The 17,410-nt window shown below is 37.2% G+C and overlaps 1 protein-coding gene across 6 annotated transcripts in view; it reads right to left on the reverse strand.

Moving 5' to 3' along the window:
• LOC126236636 (glycerol kinase-like) overlaps positions 1-17,410 on the reverse strand; it is a 280,730-nt gene that overhangs the window by 16,077 nt on the left and 247,243 nt on the right. For all 6 annotated transcript variants that reach the window (XM_049946086.1, XM_049946085.1, XM_049946089.1 and 3 more), the window contains one exon: positions 828-971. In XM_049946086.1, the coding sequence (XP_049802043.1) occupies positions 828-971 (144 nt within the window). The remainder of the gene's footprint in view (positions 1-827; positions 972-17,410) is intronic.

Raw genomic sequence — 17,410 nt, forward strand, 5'->3', positions numbered from 1 at the left:
CCCCCCCCCCGTCACCATAATACCAGCATCTGTGAATTAGGTAGATGAAAATAGTTTTTGCAATATATCTTTCAATCCCACAATCCTCCTAGCCTCAATCTCTGGTGGCCTGTATCTCACATCCCTTCCATCCCCCTACCCACACCTCTTTCTTCACTTTAGTAATCTAAACTCAGACTTCTCTCTACCTTATCTCCCTCTTCTTCAGTTCTTTCCCCCTTCCCACACTCCACCTTAAATCCTTTACTCCATTTTATCATGTATTACACACACTTCTACTCCACTTCACCATGTATCACACACAACAAATCTGCCTGAACCAGGGTGGGCTCAACTATGCCATTCCCTTGCACACTCTCCCTTTTATCCAACAGCCTCCTTTCTCTCTGACCCTTCCCACCTCCTTGCTCCTCTTACTGATTCCACCTGACATAACCCTCCCCAGTTGTCCTGCAGTCCTGGGACAATACAGTTGGCCCAGAATAGGTTGTCATGTCTCTCTCTCTCTCTCTCTCTCTCTCTCTCTCTCTCTCTCTCTCTCTCTCTCTCAAAAGAAGCAACCACCACCACCATGACTATTTATAATAAATTGTGTAATAAAATTAAGAAGACCTCATCTTCTGCCAGAACTTTAGAGTCAACATGTTTGCTCATAGCAGTGTCTGACAACATTCTAACATGGTTTTATCCCTGCTTAGTACAGATACAAAGTACGATTCATCTCTGAAGTATAATGACCTAACGGGGAGTGTATGATTTATTAATATTTAGTGAAATTATTTTAATGGAAAACTGTAAAATTACTTAAAAAATATGTTTTTCTTTACCTTCATCAGACACATGTGGTTCAAAAATTTTACTGGGATGTGAACTCTGGCTGACATATGAGATCTTCCATACGCCAATCCCTTCAGCCTGACCAGCTGCAATTGCCACTCCCAGTGAAGAGACATCACGTTTACTTGAGCGGGCTGGAAAAAACAAACTCTCAAAATAAGTGAACATAAAACATGTCTAAGTGCAAAGATACCATGAGTGAATAAGTAAATAAATAAATAAATAAATAAATAAATCAAACACTGAAGCTTAGTATTAACAATGTGTAAATAATGAGGTTATTAGAGATGTACCAGAAGCTTGGACAGGACAAAGATCCAGCAATATGATAGAAGGAGAGGAGGCTGGAAAAAAAATGTGATTACAATTTGATGGGGCACTGAATGAAGCTAACATAATTTCTTCTGACCTGTTTGGTCTCAGGTCAGAGTTACTGAAATCAGTGGAAAATGTATGAACCAGAGTTATTTCATCTGGTGACCAAAATGTGGACACCAGACTTAGCTTCAGATTTCCTGAAAAGATTTAATCATGTTACCAAAGGCACAGCACCACTGGGATTATGTGGCAATTGGCTTGGGACACAGTGTGGCACAAGGCATGCATCTAGCCCTGTAACTTTACATGAAACACCCATAGTCTAATGAAACAGCACCTACCGGACTGAAATGACATAATGGAGTCTGAATTTATGGTGTTTCTCACCACTGCCAGATGATGTGACATGCACCACGTTTTGCTATGCACCCTGTCTGTGCTACTTCAAGGTGGCTACTTGATCTTGAAAAAAAGAAGAAAAAAAAAGAAAAAATCCCTGAGAATTCCACATATGAGAAGGAAGATAGTGTCAAGAAGCTCCTGATGAATTAACGGTGAGCGGGGATATAGCATACCATAGTAAGGATTTGTCTTTCCTCTCAGTTGAGCTATACACCAGCCACAGGCAATAGTTTAACTGCAGTTTTCAAGATTTGATAATTTATATGGAATAATATTAATATAATTAACATGCTTTGCAATATTAAGTATGCTCATGTTCAGAAAAAAGAACATCTTGAACGACTAGAGATAGGACGTTCATGTTCACAGAACATGTACATTAGTATATTCAGCAGAAATGATTAGCATTTGAGCCATGTCACCCCACAGGTTCAAGCTCAACATTGATATCACAGTGCAACACCACCTACCAGTAAAATGTGCCTGAAGCTCTCGTTGTCACTATAAACCAAATGTATTGGATCAGTGTGACTTAAGCAGACATGCAGGAAGTCTCGCAGACGTATGCACAAACCATACTGTCAAATCAGTGAGTTTGAAAGAAGGCATGATATTGGCACGAGAGAATGTGATGCATCTACCCAGGAAATTGCTGCTCGTGTGGCACAAAGTGTTTCAGCAGTGCAACGGGTGTGTGCAGAATCGACACCTCACCTGAACCTCATTGCAGGACAGGCCTGCAGTCGCCTCAGCTCTGGCACAACTGTGGCATAGTCTAACACATCATATACTATCAGGGGGTGAAAGTCCGTTGCCATTCATTACAGCACGGGTTATTTATGCATTCTCCACTTCTCCGTCTACCTTTGATGAATGTGCAGAGACATACTAGACAGCAATGATGTATGGAATAACATGACTGGCATCAGATAGTGTGTTTGGACGAATCCAGGTTCTGTTTGTTTGAAAATGACGGCCGCAATTTGGTTCGCCACAGACGAGGGGAGCAGCATCACAGTCACTGCATTCCTACTAGACAGAGTGCCAACTCAAGGCCATATGATGCAGGGTGCTATTGGGTACAACCACAAATCACAGTTGGTGCATGTCCAGGGCACTGTGACCAGTGTGATCTACATGAATGACATCCTGTGACCTGTAGCCATACCCTTTCTGCACAACACCCTAGATGTCATTTTTCAGCGAGACAATGCACAACCACATGGGTTTGCATGAACACGTGCCTTCATGGTGTCGCAGGATGTCAGCCTTTTGCCCTGGTTCACCAGGTTAACAGACTTTTCATCAGTTGGAAATGCATGGGATATGGTGCAACAACTGGTATTTCAGTGGTGTGACAGATTAACTTTGGAACCAGGTGAATGTAACATGAATGGCTATACCACAGGATGCCATTCGCACTTTATACATGGCAATGCCATCACACATGGAAGAAGTTATCAGGGCCTATGGCGGACCCTGTGCCTATTGGGCAGCAGGACGCGTTCTGAACCAAGGTGACTGAAATACTAATCGTTTCTGCAGAACATACAAATGCACATGTTCTGTGAATATAAAGCTCCAAAAGTGTTCTGTTTTTTCTGAATATCCGATTTTAAAATTTATGATTTATAAAATTCAATAAATTCAATCTCAATGCAATGTTAAAAAACAGAATTCCCTGAGATTTTACAAAATTCCGGAAATTCCCTGTGGTTTTCCTGACTTTTCAAGGTAAAATGTAATTCCCTGAGAATTCCAGGTTTTCCAGGAGAAATGCTACCCTGCACTTGCAGTTTATAAACATTTCTCCTGTGGTTGTGCAATTGTCTCTGTACCCAGGAAAATGAGGAACAATTTTGACTTCAGTATTCATTTTTGTCAGTCTACTGGAGGCTGTTCTAAACCATATGTCCACCTGAGAGAAGGTAGGCAGGTGTGACATGCAGAATGTCTTGCAGCCTGGCCATAGCATATCCATCTTAGTCCACGGGTCAAGCTCAGGTGGCAGGTTGTGGCCAAGCAGATAGCACATGTGCAGGATGTATACAACTGGGCCATTAGGCATGTTGCCTACATAACCTGCACTTCCCATTGGCAAGCTGAAGATGGGGCAACATTGGAACAGCCTTGTCTAGTGTAAAAGTACTATATATTTATCATCACAGCAGTGCTAAATACAGCAACTGGAGAGCTCAAAATAAAGTGTGGGAAATGATTTCTTGTGTCATAGATGCAGTTGGAATTCATGTAATTTGTTTGTGAAAGAGAATGAATGTACAGAACCAAACAGTATTCCATAAAATGGATTTCTATAAAGCACATCTGCAAATCTCTTCACCGATTTCCTGGATCTAACATAATAACAGAACATACTTCATTACGAGAAGACAATGCTCCATTTGGGCTATGAAAAAATTTGTAGATTGGATTACTCAATTCCAGACCATTGTTTTAGGTCACTGTTTGTTTCCTGTCTTTTGATGTGAGCTCGCAGTAGGGTGGTCCACACTGTGCTGCACAGATGACTTATAATATACACCACCATAAATCCATGTAAAATATATGAAACAAATGACTTGAACTATCACATCGATTTTATTCCTGTCACAATTCAATGATGCATCCAACACCAGGATCTTCGACTCTTAATATTTCAAAAGAACTTTCTATAGTCCTCTTCCCCCGTGGATTATCCACAGTTAAAGATACTCCTTTCATAAGTTAATTGTCTATGAGGATGTAGTCTTATTATGCATTTCATGATAGTGAAGTTTTAGATTCTGGAAGTGGAAGCAGATGTTCTACCAATGTTTCACTAAAACTAACTTCTTTTAAGACTCCCCATCACTGTTATGGTCATACTCTCCACCATCAGCTGATAAAAAGTAATACATCTGCAACTGAAAATAGCTAACAAGACTGGACTTTAATTATAAACTGTTGATCCAGATTTAGTAGGCGCTTTACTCCTGATGTGCTTTCCATCTAAGTCACCAATACAGTTACTTTCCAGTAACAATCAGCTCATTTCTTCTAGAATTACTGAGTCGACATTGGTAAATATTTAAACTGCATGTATTCTCAGTATTGCCACAGATGTCTCAGCCACAAATTCATTGAAAAACAATCCACTGTATAAGGTAAGTGAAATACTAGAATTTATATTTATTGTGATAAAGTGTGTTTTTAATAAGATTTGAAATACTTATTTCTTTTGTCAATAATTCCATTCTATTTCATAATATCACAAAATATTGATGTCACATACTTCCACAACAACAAAAAAAGATAATGGAAAAGACACCATAAGATTGGTGTTAACCACAGGGTGCAAAAATGCGAGACTGTGCTGCTACTTGCTCACTCTCCATGAGGACACTGACAACGTATTGAGAAAACTTTGTCTTTCCTCAGGAACTATTGTGTGCCGCCATTGCATCTTTGTTTCTTATTGCTGACATTTCTTATTTTTTGATCCAAGTTTGTGCTAATTCAAATGCTTTCGCAGTAAATGTGTCGAAGTTGATGATGTCCAGAACACAGAATACGTTAGTTATATCAATAGCAAAATCCCATTTCACATCCATTGCTTGCTGGGACACATGCCATTTTGTTCAACAATATGTGTAAAGAAACAATTATTGAATGTTTTGTGGCTAAAACTTAGTGCAAATGGGAAAAATTGATGTATACAGCCCGTAGTTAACTAAGCTAATTTGTGATTGTGTACCTCTAGTTTTACAATGAAAACAATTCTTAATGCAATGTTAACTTAAAATGTAACTGATCTCATAAACTATGTATGAATGCGAAATACGAGCCATAACTCCACATGAACATGCAGTCATAATGTGAAGTGTGGCAAATCGTAGCTTGTCCCAGTCAAATATTAATATGTATCACTGATTTACTCAGAACTGAAAAGAGGTATGGTTAAGACAGTTTTGATACATTACCTACATTTTGTGTGTGGCAAGAAAGGACCTAAAATGCACCAAATGTAAACTGGCCAGCGATTACATTTTGCACTGCAAGCTTTTCAAATTATGTTTGGTACTTGATAAAATTTGAAATATCTAATTAACTATAAGGAATATCAAAAAGAGAGCCAGTTCATTATCCAGTTGTATCAGACTGTAAGGTGTGAAACAATCAAAAAATTTTATCGATAGGCTCCCCAAAATTGAATGCAAAAGGTTGTATAGCAAAGAGCATATGCAAATCCGAAAATGATGGTTTTTAATTTTTGTGCAAGGAGTAAAAGTTTTACTTAGAATCTTAACTACAGAGATGGCTGTAGCTTTATGTTATCTAGCTAAAAAAATTAATTAAACTGAGTAAAGGCAAAACACCACTATCTGAAGGTGCCAAGGTGCCACAGTGCCACATTACTTCTACTGGCATCATGTCATGCGACTGGCACACCGTTTCTGTGTATCTGCTGTGGCAGACATGACATCACTTGTCACATTATGTTGGTGGGTGCACTGCCTAAGAAGACAAATAAGTAAAGGTGAAAGCTATTGGATAATCAGTTTGACATTCCACTTCTGACTAGAATAATACCGAGATAAATTTAACATTACCAGACAAACATCAGCGTGCCTTCAGAAAAAGTGGAAGTACCATAGAAGTAATTCTGACCTTGCACTTGGTAATGTAAGTTTTTGCCACTGTGTTGCTTTGTATGTTAGAGAGAGACAATGAAGGAAGTAAAATAAGTCTCAGAACAGAGCTAACAATTCAATAGAAACATTAAGGTTCACAGACACATAGCCTCTCTGATTGAAATTATGAAGGTTTATAGTAAATGTTAAATGGTATGGGCACCTGTTCAGTACAGAATCTTGTGTAAGGATAAATAACAGACAGAATGTGATGAAATTTAATGGAAAATAAAATAACCTTTGTAATGAATCAGAAACAACAGTCTAGAAGTGAATGAATTCTGCTATATAAGACACAAAATTACAGATCCTGGTGTCAGCAAACACACTGATGCCAGAAAAATCAAGCATTCTTCACCGAATGAAATTTATTGATATCACATATTGAAACATAATTATGTAAGAAACCACTGAAATTGTACTTCCTGAATATAGCAATGTATAGATGTGGAACATGAACTACAGGAATACCAAAGAAGTCAAGAACGATGAGAAAAGACAAATACTTTAGATTTCTTCCTGGGCTTGAAGTGATATGTCCATTAAACAATTCCTCCCCCCCTTTTCTCTCTCTCTCACCCCCTTCAAGCCCCCCCCCCCCAAAAAAAATACTATCAGACATGGGGAAAGAGCAACTAATCATCATATAATAGCAATAAAGTGTATCAAACGGAACACACAATATAGTGTTTTGTTAAATATGGATTTGTGAAATGAAAGGAAACATCAATGCACACAGAGACTATTATAAAGGGACTGTTTCCTTGTAACACTGAAATGTGGATACCGTCTACAAAAAATTTAATAAGTGTGTCATTAAAAAGAATGTATTAAGTGTCTCTAATTTTAAGTAGTGCAGGTGACATTCTCATTTTAGTTTTTTTAAGTTACAAGAAGTCTTCTTACATGACATGTAACAACTACTTATTTTGTCCATTACAATTATTTACCATGCTCTAGCATTAATAATTGAATGTCAACAATTTCAGAGAAATTGTTTTGCAACAAACAACAGTTGGTTCACAGTCCAAATATAAAGTTATGTCATTGGATCAATTTGTAAAATTTCACAGGGGTTTATTTCATTTGATACATTCCTAAGCTTCTTGTTTTGGTTGGGACACTAAACATTGTTATACAAGTGTTTTGTAAATATGTAATAAAGTACAAAGCCACTGAAAATAACAACATAATGTTCCCTCAAAATTTTGATGAAATTTGCAATGGTGTTTATATTACAAATTAAAGAAACTTTGTTATATCTTCAACTATTTATTTATTAATATTATGAAAAGGATAGTTGCCACTCAATAGATAGCGGAGATGCTGAGTTGCAGATAGACAGCAAAAAGACTGTTGGAAAGTGATCTTTTGGCCAGACTGAAGTCTGGCTTCAGCTACCAGAGATTGTAGTCATGTGTGTGTGACTTGCATTTGCACGCATGTGTGAGCATATGTTGTTCATTTTTGACAATGCCTTGTTGGCCAAAAGCTCACTTTCCAGCAGCCTTTTTGTGGTGCCTATCAGCGACTTAGTATCTCTGCTATGTAAGAAACCACTGAAATTGTACTTCCTGAATATAGCAATGTATATGCTATATGATGAGCAGCAACTATTCCTTCATAATATTGTTACATTCCATCCTTGATTTACTACTATTTATTTATTCATTTGTTGTTATTAGTACTTATCACTATAACACCATAATATTACTCACAATCACATCAATGCCATATCAGACCATGTTGGAAATGTGCAGATCATGTTGAGGTATTACACCTTGAAATGTGTACAAAGGACATAATTCATGACTGGTTACAATATATACTAGTTATGTCTGAACTGTTGTATTGCCTTATACAGTCAAAGTAGGCAATCTCATGAGTCTCCATCCAAAGGTTTGATGGATTTGCCAAGCCAAGTGCACTTCACAGCACATCATGCATTATTTATTTATTTATTTATTTCTAATGTGTCATAAAACAATAGAAACACATACATAAAGTATGCTACAGAACTGCAATAATTAACATAAAATGCAGGAAAATAAGCCACTGGGGTCAGTTCACTGCATATTACAAAGTAACCTCATCGAATTATCCTCAACACATACTGACACAAATAGTAAAATTTTCCAGATTTGGGAAATTTTTCCTCAGATAATGAGGGAAGTAGAACATTAAAATAATGTAAAGGGTATATCAGATACAAAACAACTGATGCATCTCATTTATATTCCAAACAATTATTGTCAATTTATTTATTTATTGGTCTTTAAATATGTCTGCTTGTGTCTGTATGTGTGGATGGATATGTGTGTGTGTGCGCGAGTGTATACCTGTCCTTTTTTCCCCCTAAGGTAAGTCTTTCCGCTCCCGGGATTGGAATGACTCCTTACCCTCTCCCTTAAAACCCACATCCTTTCATCTTTCCCTCTCCTTCCCTCTTTCCTGACGAAGCAACCGTTGGTTGCGAAAGCTAGTATTTTGTGTGTATATTTGTGTTTGTTTGTGTGTCTATCGACCTGCCAGCGCTTTTGTTTGGTAAGTCTCATCATCTTTCTTTTTAGATATATTTATTTATTTATTTATTCGTCTGTGGAACAATAAATATTGTATGGATGTCGTCAGTTTACAACACATGAGCACACATTTACATTTACAATGAAACAGGTTTCTCATATTTTGTGTAATTTTTATAACTAGTCATACACACATTTATATTTACATAATATTTTGGTGATAATGTCATATGTTGCTAATAATCTACATCTATGTTAAATATTCTTTTACAGTATAACAACTTTTACTTACTAAAAAGGTTTTAAGCTTTTGTCTGAAAGTGAGGGGCTCATTTATTTCTTTAATTTCTTGTGGTAATTTGTTATACAGTTTTATCCCATTATAAAATATACTTTTTTGTGTCTTTGCCTTGTTCTTTCTATCTAGATGGAGTTGGTGACAAGCTCTTGTTTCATGGTCATGTATTAGGCTGTTTGTGTTGTACATGTTGAGATTTTTGGATTTCATCAAGTCCTACTGAAGTTTTATTTTTTAGTTGGTGTACTACTAGTGCCACTTCCCTTTCTGTAGTTGGCAAGAGCACCATTGAGTTTGTTGGCTGGTTCTGAGTAGGTAAATCATACGTATCTGGAAATTTCTGCTGTAATTTTTTTGCAATACTACTGAAATATGAGTTTACAAAATCAGCTAATTTTTTGGGGTTACCTACTGGTACATCTTTGTTTTTAATATGTGAATTGAGGTCCTTTTTAGCAGAGTTAGATGTTTCCTGTTTGACGATGTTCCAGGCTGCTTTGCTCTTGTTTTCAGCTTCAAGTAATATTTTGTTGTTTGAAAGTTTTTTTGCGGCTAGCAACACCTTTCTGTATATTTTCCTGTGCTTTTTGTAGAATTGCAGAACTTCTGGGTTAGATTGATTATTTTTTATGGAGTTGAGATATCTAAGAGTTTCTGAGGATTTTTTGATACCTGTAGTCACCCATTGATTTCTCTTTGTAGTTTTAATTTGATAAAGAGGTTTGGGAAACATCTCTTCAAATCTGAGTTTAAAAATTGACATGAACTTGATAAATTTCTGATTTGCATTGGTTTCTGCATAGACTTCCCTCCAATCTTCATATTCTAGCTGGGATTTAAACTGATACAGGGCTGATCTGGAAAACATTCTTTTGTATGTACAAAGTTTAGGAGGAGTTTCTACATGAATGTTAGTTGTTAAGATCTGGCAGAGCTGGTCTGATAGGCCCAGGTTTTGGACAACAATATGACATTTTTTACAATCAATATCTGTAGCTACAAGATCTATAGATGAGGAGGATTCTTTTGTTATTCTAGTTGGACAATTAACAAGGGAGGATATTCCATAACGGCTTAGAATATTCACATATATGTTGCTAGCCTTATCAGGCTTCATCATATTAATATTTAAGTCACCACAGATAATTACATTTGCTTTTGGTCCAGAAACCTTGTCGAAGCTTTGATTCAGTTTTGAGAAGAATATATCAATGTCTCCACTGGGAGAGCGGTACACACAAAATATGACTAACTTTTTTGCTATGCCAGGTCCTATTATTTCAACAGCGGAAAGTTCGAAATGTTTGTCCTCACCTAGATCTAAAAGATCATATCTAACTTTAAATGACATACCTTTTTTTACATAGATACATGAACCTCCACCATTCATTGAGATTCTGCTATAGTAACATGCAAGGTCAAATGAGGCTAATGCAATGTGTTCAATTTCCTTCCCTTTGCACCAGTGTTCAGTGATACACAAAATTTGGCTATCAAAATTTTCCAATTTATTTGCTTCTAGCCTTTACCTTTAGAAGTATTGTGTACTAACCATGGAGCTCTACAGCAGATTAGAACACATAATGAAAATGAAGAATGTTTTAAAAAGATATTTGAACACTGGTTAATTCTGAAGTTCATAATGGAGTGAACTTATATTACTTTTTTAAATAAGTAATCCCACAAGTAAAAACTTCGGTGCTAAATGTGACAAACTGGTAATATAACACAGTTTGATTGTTCAATTTACTCAAAGGAGTTCTACAGTTCTCGTATTTCTTACAACCTCCTCTGTAAATTGATTCAGTGTAATATAAAAAAGGTAAAATAGGAAATTAAGTCCATCTTTGTGCACTTGTGTAGTGGTGTCAGTTTTAGAGGAGAGAACAATGAGAAAATTTTGCTGCACCAGTTAAACTGCAGATTTATTGCTTATCAGTGGTTCACAGATGGGCAATTATCTTTAGTTTCAACACTTGATGAAATATTGTTAATATCTGTAAGTCTAAGTTCAGCTAAATAAATGCTTTAAATCCAGTGCTCAGGCTATCAGAAACACACCCAGCTATTTCTTTATCCTTTTCTCCTGCAAACACATACTCAGACACCACTACCATTAAAATGACCATTTTCAATCTGTCTATTTCATTTTTCTGTTAATCTGATTAAGTTCATTCCTATCTGTAAAAATGTCTGTTTAAAAATTCTGTGTTCTGCTGACAACTAGAGAGCTAACATGTATGTTTACTGTGTAGCAGTGGCACTTTACACAGTCAAACAGTGGCAATATTTACTGTATTAATCACATGATACAAGATGTGTCACTACTTTCTCAGTTGTTTTGCTACTTTCTCCTGACATTTCAATTATGTCTGAAGTATCTGATGTCTGTCTAGCTACAAAAATGCCTAACTTCACCAGTAACATCCTTAATTCCTACGTTTCTTTTCATGATATAACTTGCATAAATGCTAACCAATCATGGATCACATTAGGCAATTCAGTGTTCTTTCTTCCAACATGCACACAGTGTTCTGTGAAAATCATGTTTAATATCTGTAGCAAAAATGGAGGAATACCATCCACAAATATATTAGAAAAACAAATTCAGTTTTATAAGAATTCCAGTTACTAAAAAACTGAAGGAAATTTAAACAGCTGAAATAACAATATTTCCATTAATTTATGAAAAAGAGTTCAGTTACACAAAAGCAGCCTTTATTTTTAACTGCATGTAGATAAAAAAGATTGTCATATTTCAGAGAGAGGAATTTCTGTGAAGCTTGTTCAATTGCCACAAATGAGAACTAAGTTTAAGTAGTGCGGAAGCATCTCGACCATGCCATAAAAGCTGGAGGTGATTTTAACCTACAAAGTATAGACTGGGACTTCTATGGATTCAGTGAAGGTGGTAAGGGTAGACAATCTTGTGAAGTAGTTCAGAACACATTTACCAAAAACCATCTTGAGCAGCTAGTTCGACAACCCACATACAATATAAATATCCTTATCTTATTATGTTGGTATTACTGACTGAGATGATGTAGTGACAAGGGTTACTAACAATGATAAAACCATCAAGAAGGGCGGGAGAGCTTTTATCCTGGAAAGAGCAGACAAGCAGTTGTTAGCATCCTACTTAGACAATGACTGGACTGAATTTAGTTCCCATATGATGGACATGGGGGTATGGGCAAATTTTAAATCAATTGTGAATTGTGCTCTAGAGATGCATAGTACGTGCAAATTAAGTAGATGAAGGACAGAAAAGACCCATTGCAGTTCAATACCAAAATTAATAAAATTCTGAGGAAGCAGAGTAGTTGCAATCTCAGTTCAAAAAAGAATTCAGAAATGTTGACAGGCAGAAGTTATTAGAAATTCCTGTGCCTATATAAAGATCAAAGCATGCAACAACATCCACTGACATACTAGAAAAGGATCTCCCAAAAACTTGAGGAAATTCTGGTCCTATGTAAATTCGCTAAGCGGGTCAAAGACTTCTGTTCAGTTACTTGTTGACCAATCTGGTATGGCTGTGGAACACCTCAAAAGGAAAGCTGAAACTTCAAACCTTGTTTTTATAAGCACTCATTCACACAAGATCATACTAAAGTGCCTGTGGTTGACTGCTGACGGACTCCCACGTGGAGGACTTAGTGATAGGCATCCCTGTTACAGTGAAGCAACTGAAAGAGTCGAGAACAAATAAGTCATCAGGTCCAGATGGAATCCCTAGTTTGGTTTTCCTCAAAGTACTCTTTGGCATTGACTCCTTACTTAGCTTGCGTTTATCATAAATCTCTTACCCAGCACAAAGACCCTAGTGACAGGGAAAAAATTGCAGGTGACTTGTATGTAAGAATGCAAAACAAATAGACCTGCAAATATACAGATCAATATCCTAAATGTTGGTTTGCCACAGAATTCTTGAGCACATTCCAAGTTCAAATGTAATAACCTTCATGAGACGGAATGTTTCTGTCCACAAATCAGATTTAGAAAGTATCACTCATGCAAAACTCTACTTGCAATTTTCTCTCACAATATCTGGTGAACCATGGATGAAGGGCAATAGGCAGATTCAAATTTCCTAAATTTCTGGAAAGCATTTAACGTAGACCCCCACTGTAGATTTTTAGTGAAGGTCTGAGCATGCAGAACAGGTTCTCAGATATGAGAATGGTTCAAAGACTTCTGAAGGAAGTATGTTGTCTAGGGACAGTCAGCATCTACCCTGTTCATCAGAGACAAGAGTATTGTCGAGAGTCCCTCTGGGAAGTGTAACATACACGAATGATCTGACAGACAGGGTGAGTGTGATGAATGGACCTTGTTATAAATTTAGAAAAATTTAAGTTGTTGATGACGAGTACAAGAAATAATTCCATAATCTTTGAATACAGTATCAGTGGTGTGCTGCCTGACATACATTGATTAAATACCAAGGTGTAACACTGCAAAGCAGTACAAAGTGGGACAGCGTGTAAGGGTGGTAGCAAATGGTCACTTCTAGGTATGTGTAGCTCATTTATATAGGAGACCATGTACAGAACACATGTGCAACCCATTACTGAGTACTGCTCAAGACTTTGGGATCCCCACCAGGTCAGGTTGAAGTAAGATATCGAAACAATTCGATGGCATGCAGCTACATTTTTTACTAGTAGGTTTTATCAACATGCAGATATTACAGAAATGCTCCACGTACTCAAATGGGTATCTCTGAAGGATGACGACATTTTTTTATGCAAAACACTATTGAGGAAGTTTAGGTAACTGGCATTTGCAACTGACTGCAGTACTATCCTATAGCCACCAATGTACATCTTGTGTAAGGAACATGAAAACAAGACAGAGACAAATACACAGTTGTTTTCCTCTCGCTTGAGTGTAACAGGAAAGGGTACAAGGGACGGGGAGGGGCAGGAGGGGGAGGGATGGAGGATGAGGGGCAGAGGACGGGAGGGGAGAAGGGGAGGAAAAGGAAGGAGTTATAGGTTTTACAGTATCATCACTGACAAGATTACTGGAGGTGGAGCACAAGCTTGGATTGGAAGAGTACATGTGCTTTCAAATGAATACTCTCAACATTTGCCTTAAGTGATTTTGGTAAATCGTAACCACCGTCCTCCTAAATAAGAGTCCAGTGTCCAGTGTGGAGAAGAACAGGGGTAAGCGAAGGGGGAAGAGTGTGAACAGAAGAGAGAGCTAGTGAGGTGGGATGGAGGGGGTGTGAGAGGGAGTTAGTGATGGTGGGGGGGGGGGGCTGAGGGTAACAGGGAGCTAATGATTTGGGGGGGGGGCGGGGGCATGAGGGTGACAGGGAGCTTGTGGGGGGGCAGGTAACAGGGAGCTTGTGAAGGCCAAGAGAGAGCTACTGAGTTGGAGGAGAGAAGGTGGTGAGGATGAGGGGGAGGGGCATGGGTAGGTAGGTGGGTGGATAGGTGGGTGGGTGGGTGGGTGGGTGGGTGGGTGGGTAGGTAGGTAGAGGGTGGATTGAGGGGAGTTACGTATGTATTTATGGAGGGACGGGGAGTGAGATGGGGAGGGAGAGAAGGAAGATAGTGACAGAGAGGCAGTGATGGGGACGGGTGTAGATAGGGTGAGGTGAAGATAGAAAGGAGGACAGGGAGGTAAGGAGAGGAGGGGGAGGTAGGGAAGGTGTAGGAGTGCGAGTGATCCTCTAAATTGAAAGTGCATTACAGACATTAACAATTTTTTTATACACTTAATCTCTGAACTACATTTATTTTACGCAACAAGTGGTTGTCCTTCCTTATACTTAATTCTCTTTGTGTTTAGGTGATTATAGCTGTGCAAACATGTCAATAAATGTTCCATGTGTAGTATAGCTCTGGCAGGAAAATACCTGTAATTTGGCATGTCATGAAGGATCTTTCAAATCAATAAAGTATCCCACAATTTCCTTTTGTTGTTTCAGAAAACCAGGAAAGGTTTTTCTACTTCATATTATTGACTTGTTCTGTCAATAACCAACAGAAAATTCAGTTAATATCCCATAAAATAACTTAATAGTATGGTACTAAATCAAAGAATTAGAAGGCTGTGTTAAGGGGAAAAAATGAAATAATTATAGGTTGCAGAAAGTTCTGCAGCAATTTTTGCATTTATTACCTCCCTCATCATACTATCATGTATCATTCAGACTTATATCTTGAAATTGGACAGCTTTAACAGGAAGTATATTTAGCACCGCAACATTAAATTTAGATAAAACTCCGACAAATAAAGTATAATTTTAAATGTGTATCCCTGAATGATATATCAAACTTCACAGATTTAATCATCTTCATAAGATTACACCCATTTCTTCACAGAGTATTGCTGTTATCATATTTATACCATAATGACAGCAGATTCACTTCAAAATGTCAAATAGTAAGCAGAAACAGCATGCACCACCTCTACTCACTGCCAATCCTTTAGTTTCAATTGAAGATACTGATCATTAAATGCTCCATGATTCAGGTACTGGAACAATCTGTCTTCATGCTTGTTGGGGCAGCGATCAACTCATTTCCATACTATCAAACAAAAGTGCTACTAAATACTACAGCGAAAAGTCATCTAAATCATTCAAGTAAATAAATGATCATATACTGATACTACAACAGCTGCTAAGTAGCTGGAATTTTCGTGGAATAATGGATGTAAATGAAAATGGATGCAATTAGTAATTATTAATATCAATATAAGAACTATGTATTTCATGCCTTGCATCTGAGACAAGCAGGTTAAATGATGTACAACTTTCCTACTTTGTCTGTTTTATTGATGCTAAATAAATTGATGGCCATCATAAACAGAGCCAGTGTGGAAAATGATGAAGTCTTAATTTCTTTTCCTTTTTCAGTTAACCCAGAATTCAGAAACTCAACAAGAGGATAATTGTTTCCAAAAAGTTGAATCATTTAGAGAAAAATAAATACCATGATAAATTACATTATTTATAATTATAATGTTTTGCATACCAAAGAATACGTCATTGTTGCAGTAGAATGTTGAAACATTATAAGATAACTAAAATAAAGAAGCCCTAGACTAATAGAACTTTGAATTCTCATAATATAATTGGATGTAGTGAGGTAACCAATCTGCTTTTTATAAACTTCACTAACATTTTTAAAAGTCCCCTGTCTGTAATTTCATTTCAATTCCAGAACAAATAATCTCATTTATAGAATGCATGATTTGTCAGTATTTAAACTGTTTCCAATGAGCACCAACCCATTCTTTAAGAAATATGAAAAATTAAATCCAAGTTATCTTGAGAAGAAGCTGCATAAACTAGGTTAACATCCAGACTGGCAACATCTGTATGTAGTATGCACAACTGTGTATTTTCAGCACTGGCTCATGCTCCCTCTTCTATAACCAAAAGAATTTTGCACGACAGTCTAATGATGCTTAATGCTAGCTTACATTTGTAAATTTTCCCTGTGTAAACTCAAAATACTATGTATGTGATTTTTCTGTAACAGTCCCTACCTCTCTGTATGGCTAAATCATTCCATTTATTTCTTATAATCTGATGCTTTCCACCTGGTAACACATTATTTAATTTCTGTTCCACTGAAAGCTTTGGCTCATCACAATCCACTTCACTTCTTTGCTTTCTAGTAACGATACGGTCTCTCAAACTAGCACAAGTAGTACCATGTGAATGACTTAGGGAGAATAGATATCTCAGAATATCTCAGATGCTGAAGTAAGTTCAAATAATACTCTTTTTTTAAGATACTCAACGAAAACTGTCCCATGCGAATCCCAAAAAAAACTGATGCCATGACCTTGCCTGCAGTTGGAACTATATTTGCCTTCTTTGGAGCCAATTCTCTGCTTTCAGTCCACTGTTTTGACTGTTCCTTCATCTCAGGTGTCAAGTCATGGACTCAGGTTTCATCCATGTTTACACTGATGCAAAAATTCAGCCTTACGGCTTTGAAACATTGCCAGACACAAAACTGAATCATCCTCAAGATGGTGTTTTTGTTTCATTGTGAGTAAACACAGTACCCACCTCAGGCATAGCTCTCTTATGTCCAAATTTTCAGACAATATGTTTACAGTACTTCTTGAAACATCTAAAATTTCTGCTAGCTCACACGCTTCCAGGTGACAGTTGCCTAATAACATTTTGTGGATTTTCTTCAACGTTTCTGTGGTGATTAACTCATTTGGTAGACTAAGATGTTCGTGTTGGCCTCACTTAAACACTGCCATCCAATATTTTACTACTGTAAACAAAGGAGTGGACTCTCCACCGAGTAGAATCTAGCTCAGATTTAATATCAGTTGGACTACTTTTCAAAACAAAGTATTCAATAAGGATGACTAGT

Source organism: Schistocerca nitens, chromosome 2, assembly GCF_023898315.1.
Source record: "Schistocerca nitens isolate TAMUIC-IGC-003100 chromosome 2, iqSchNite1.1, whole genome shotgun sequence".
Lineage (NCBI taxonomy): Eukaryota > Metazoa > Arthropoda > Insecta > Orthoptera > Acrididae > Schistocerca > Schistocerca nitens.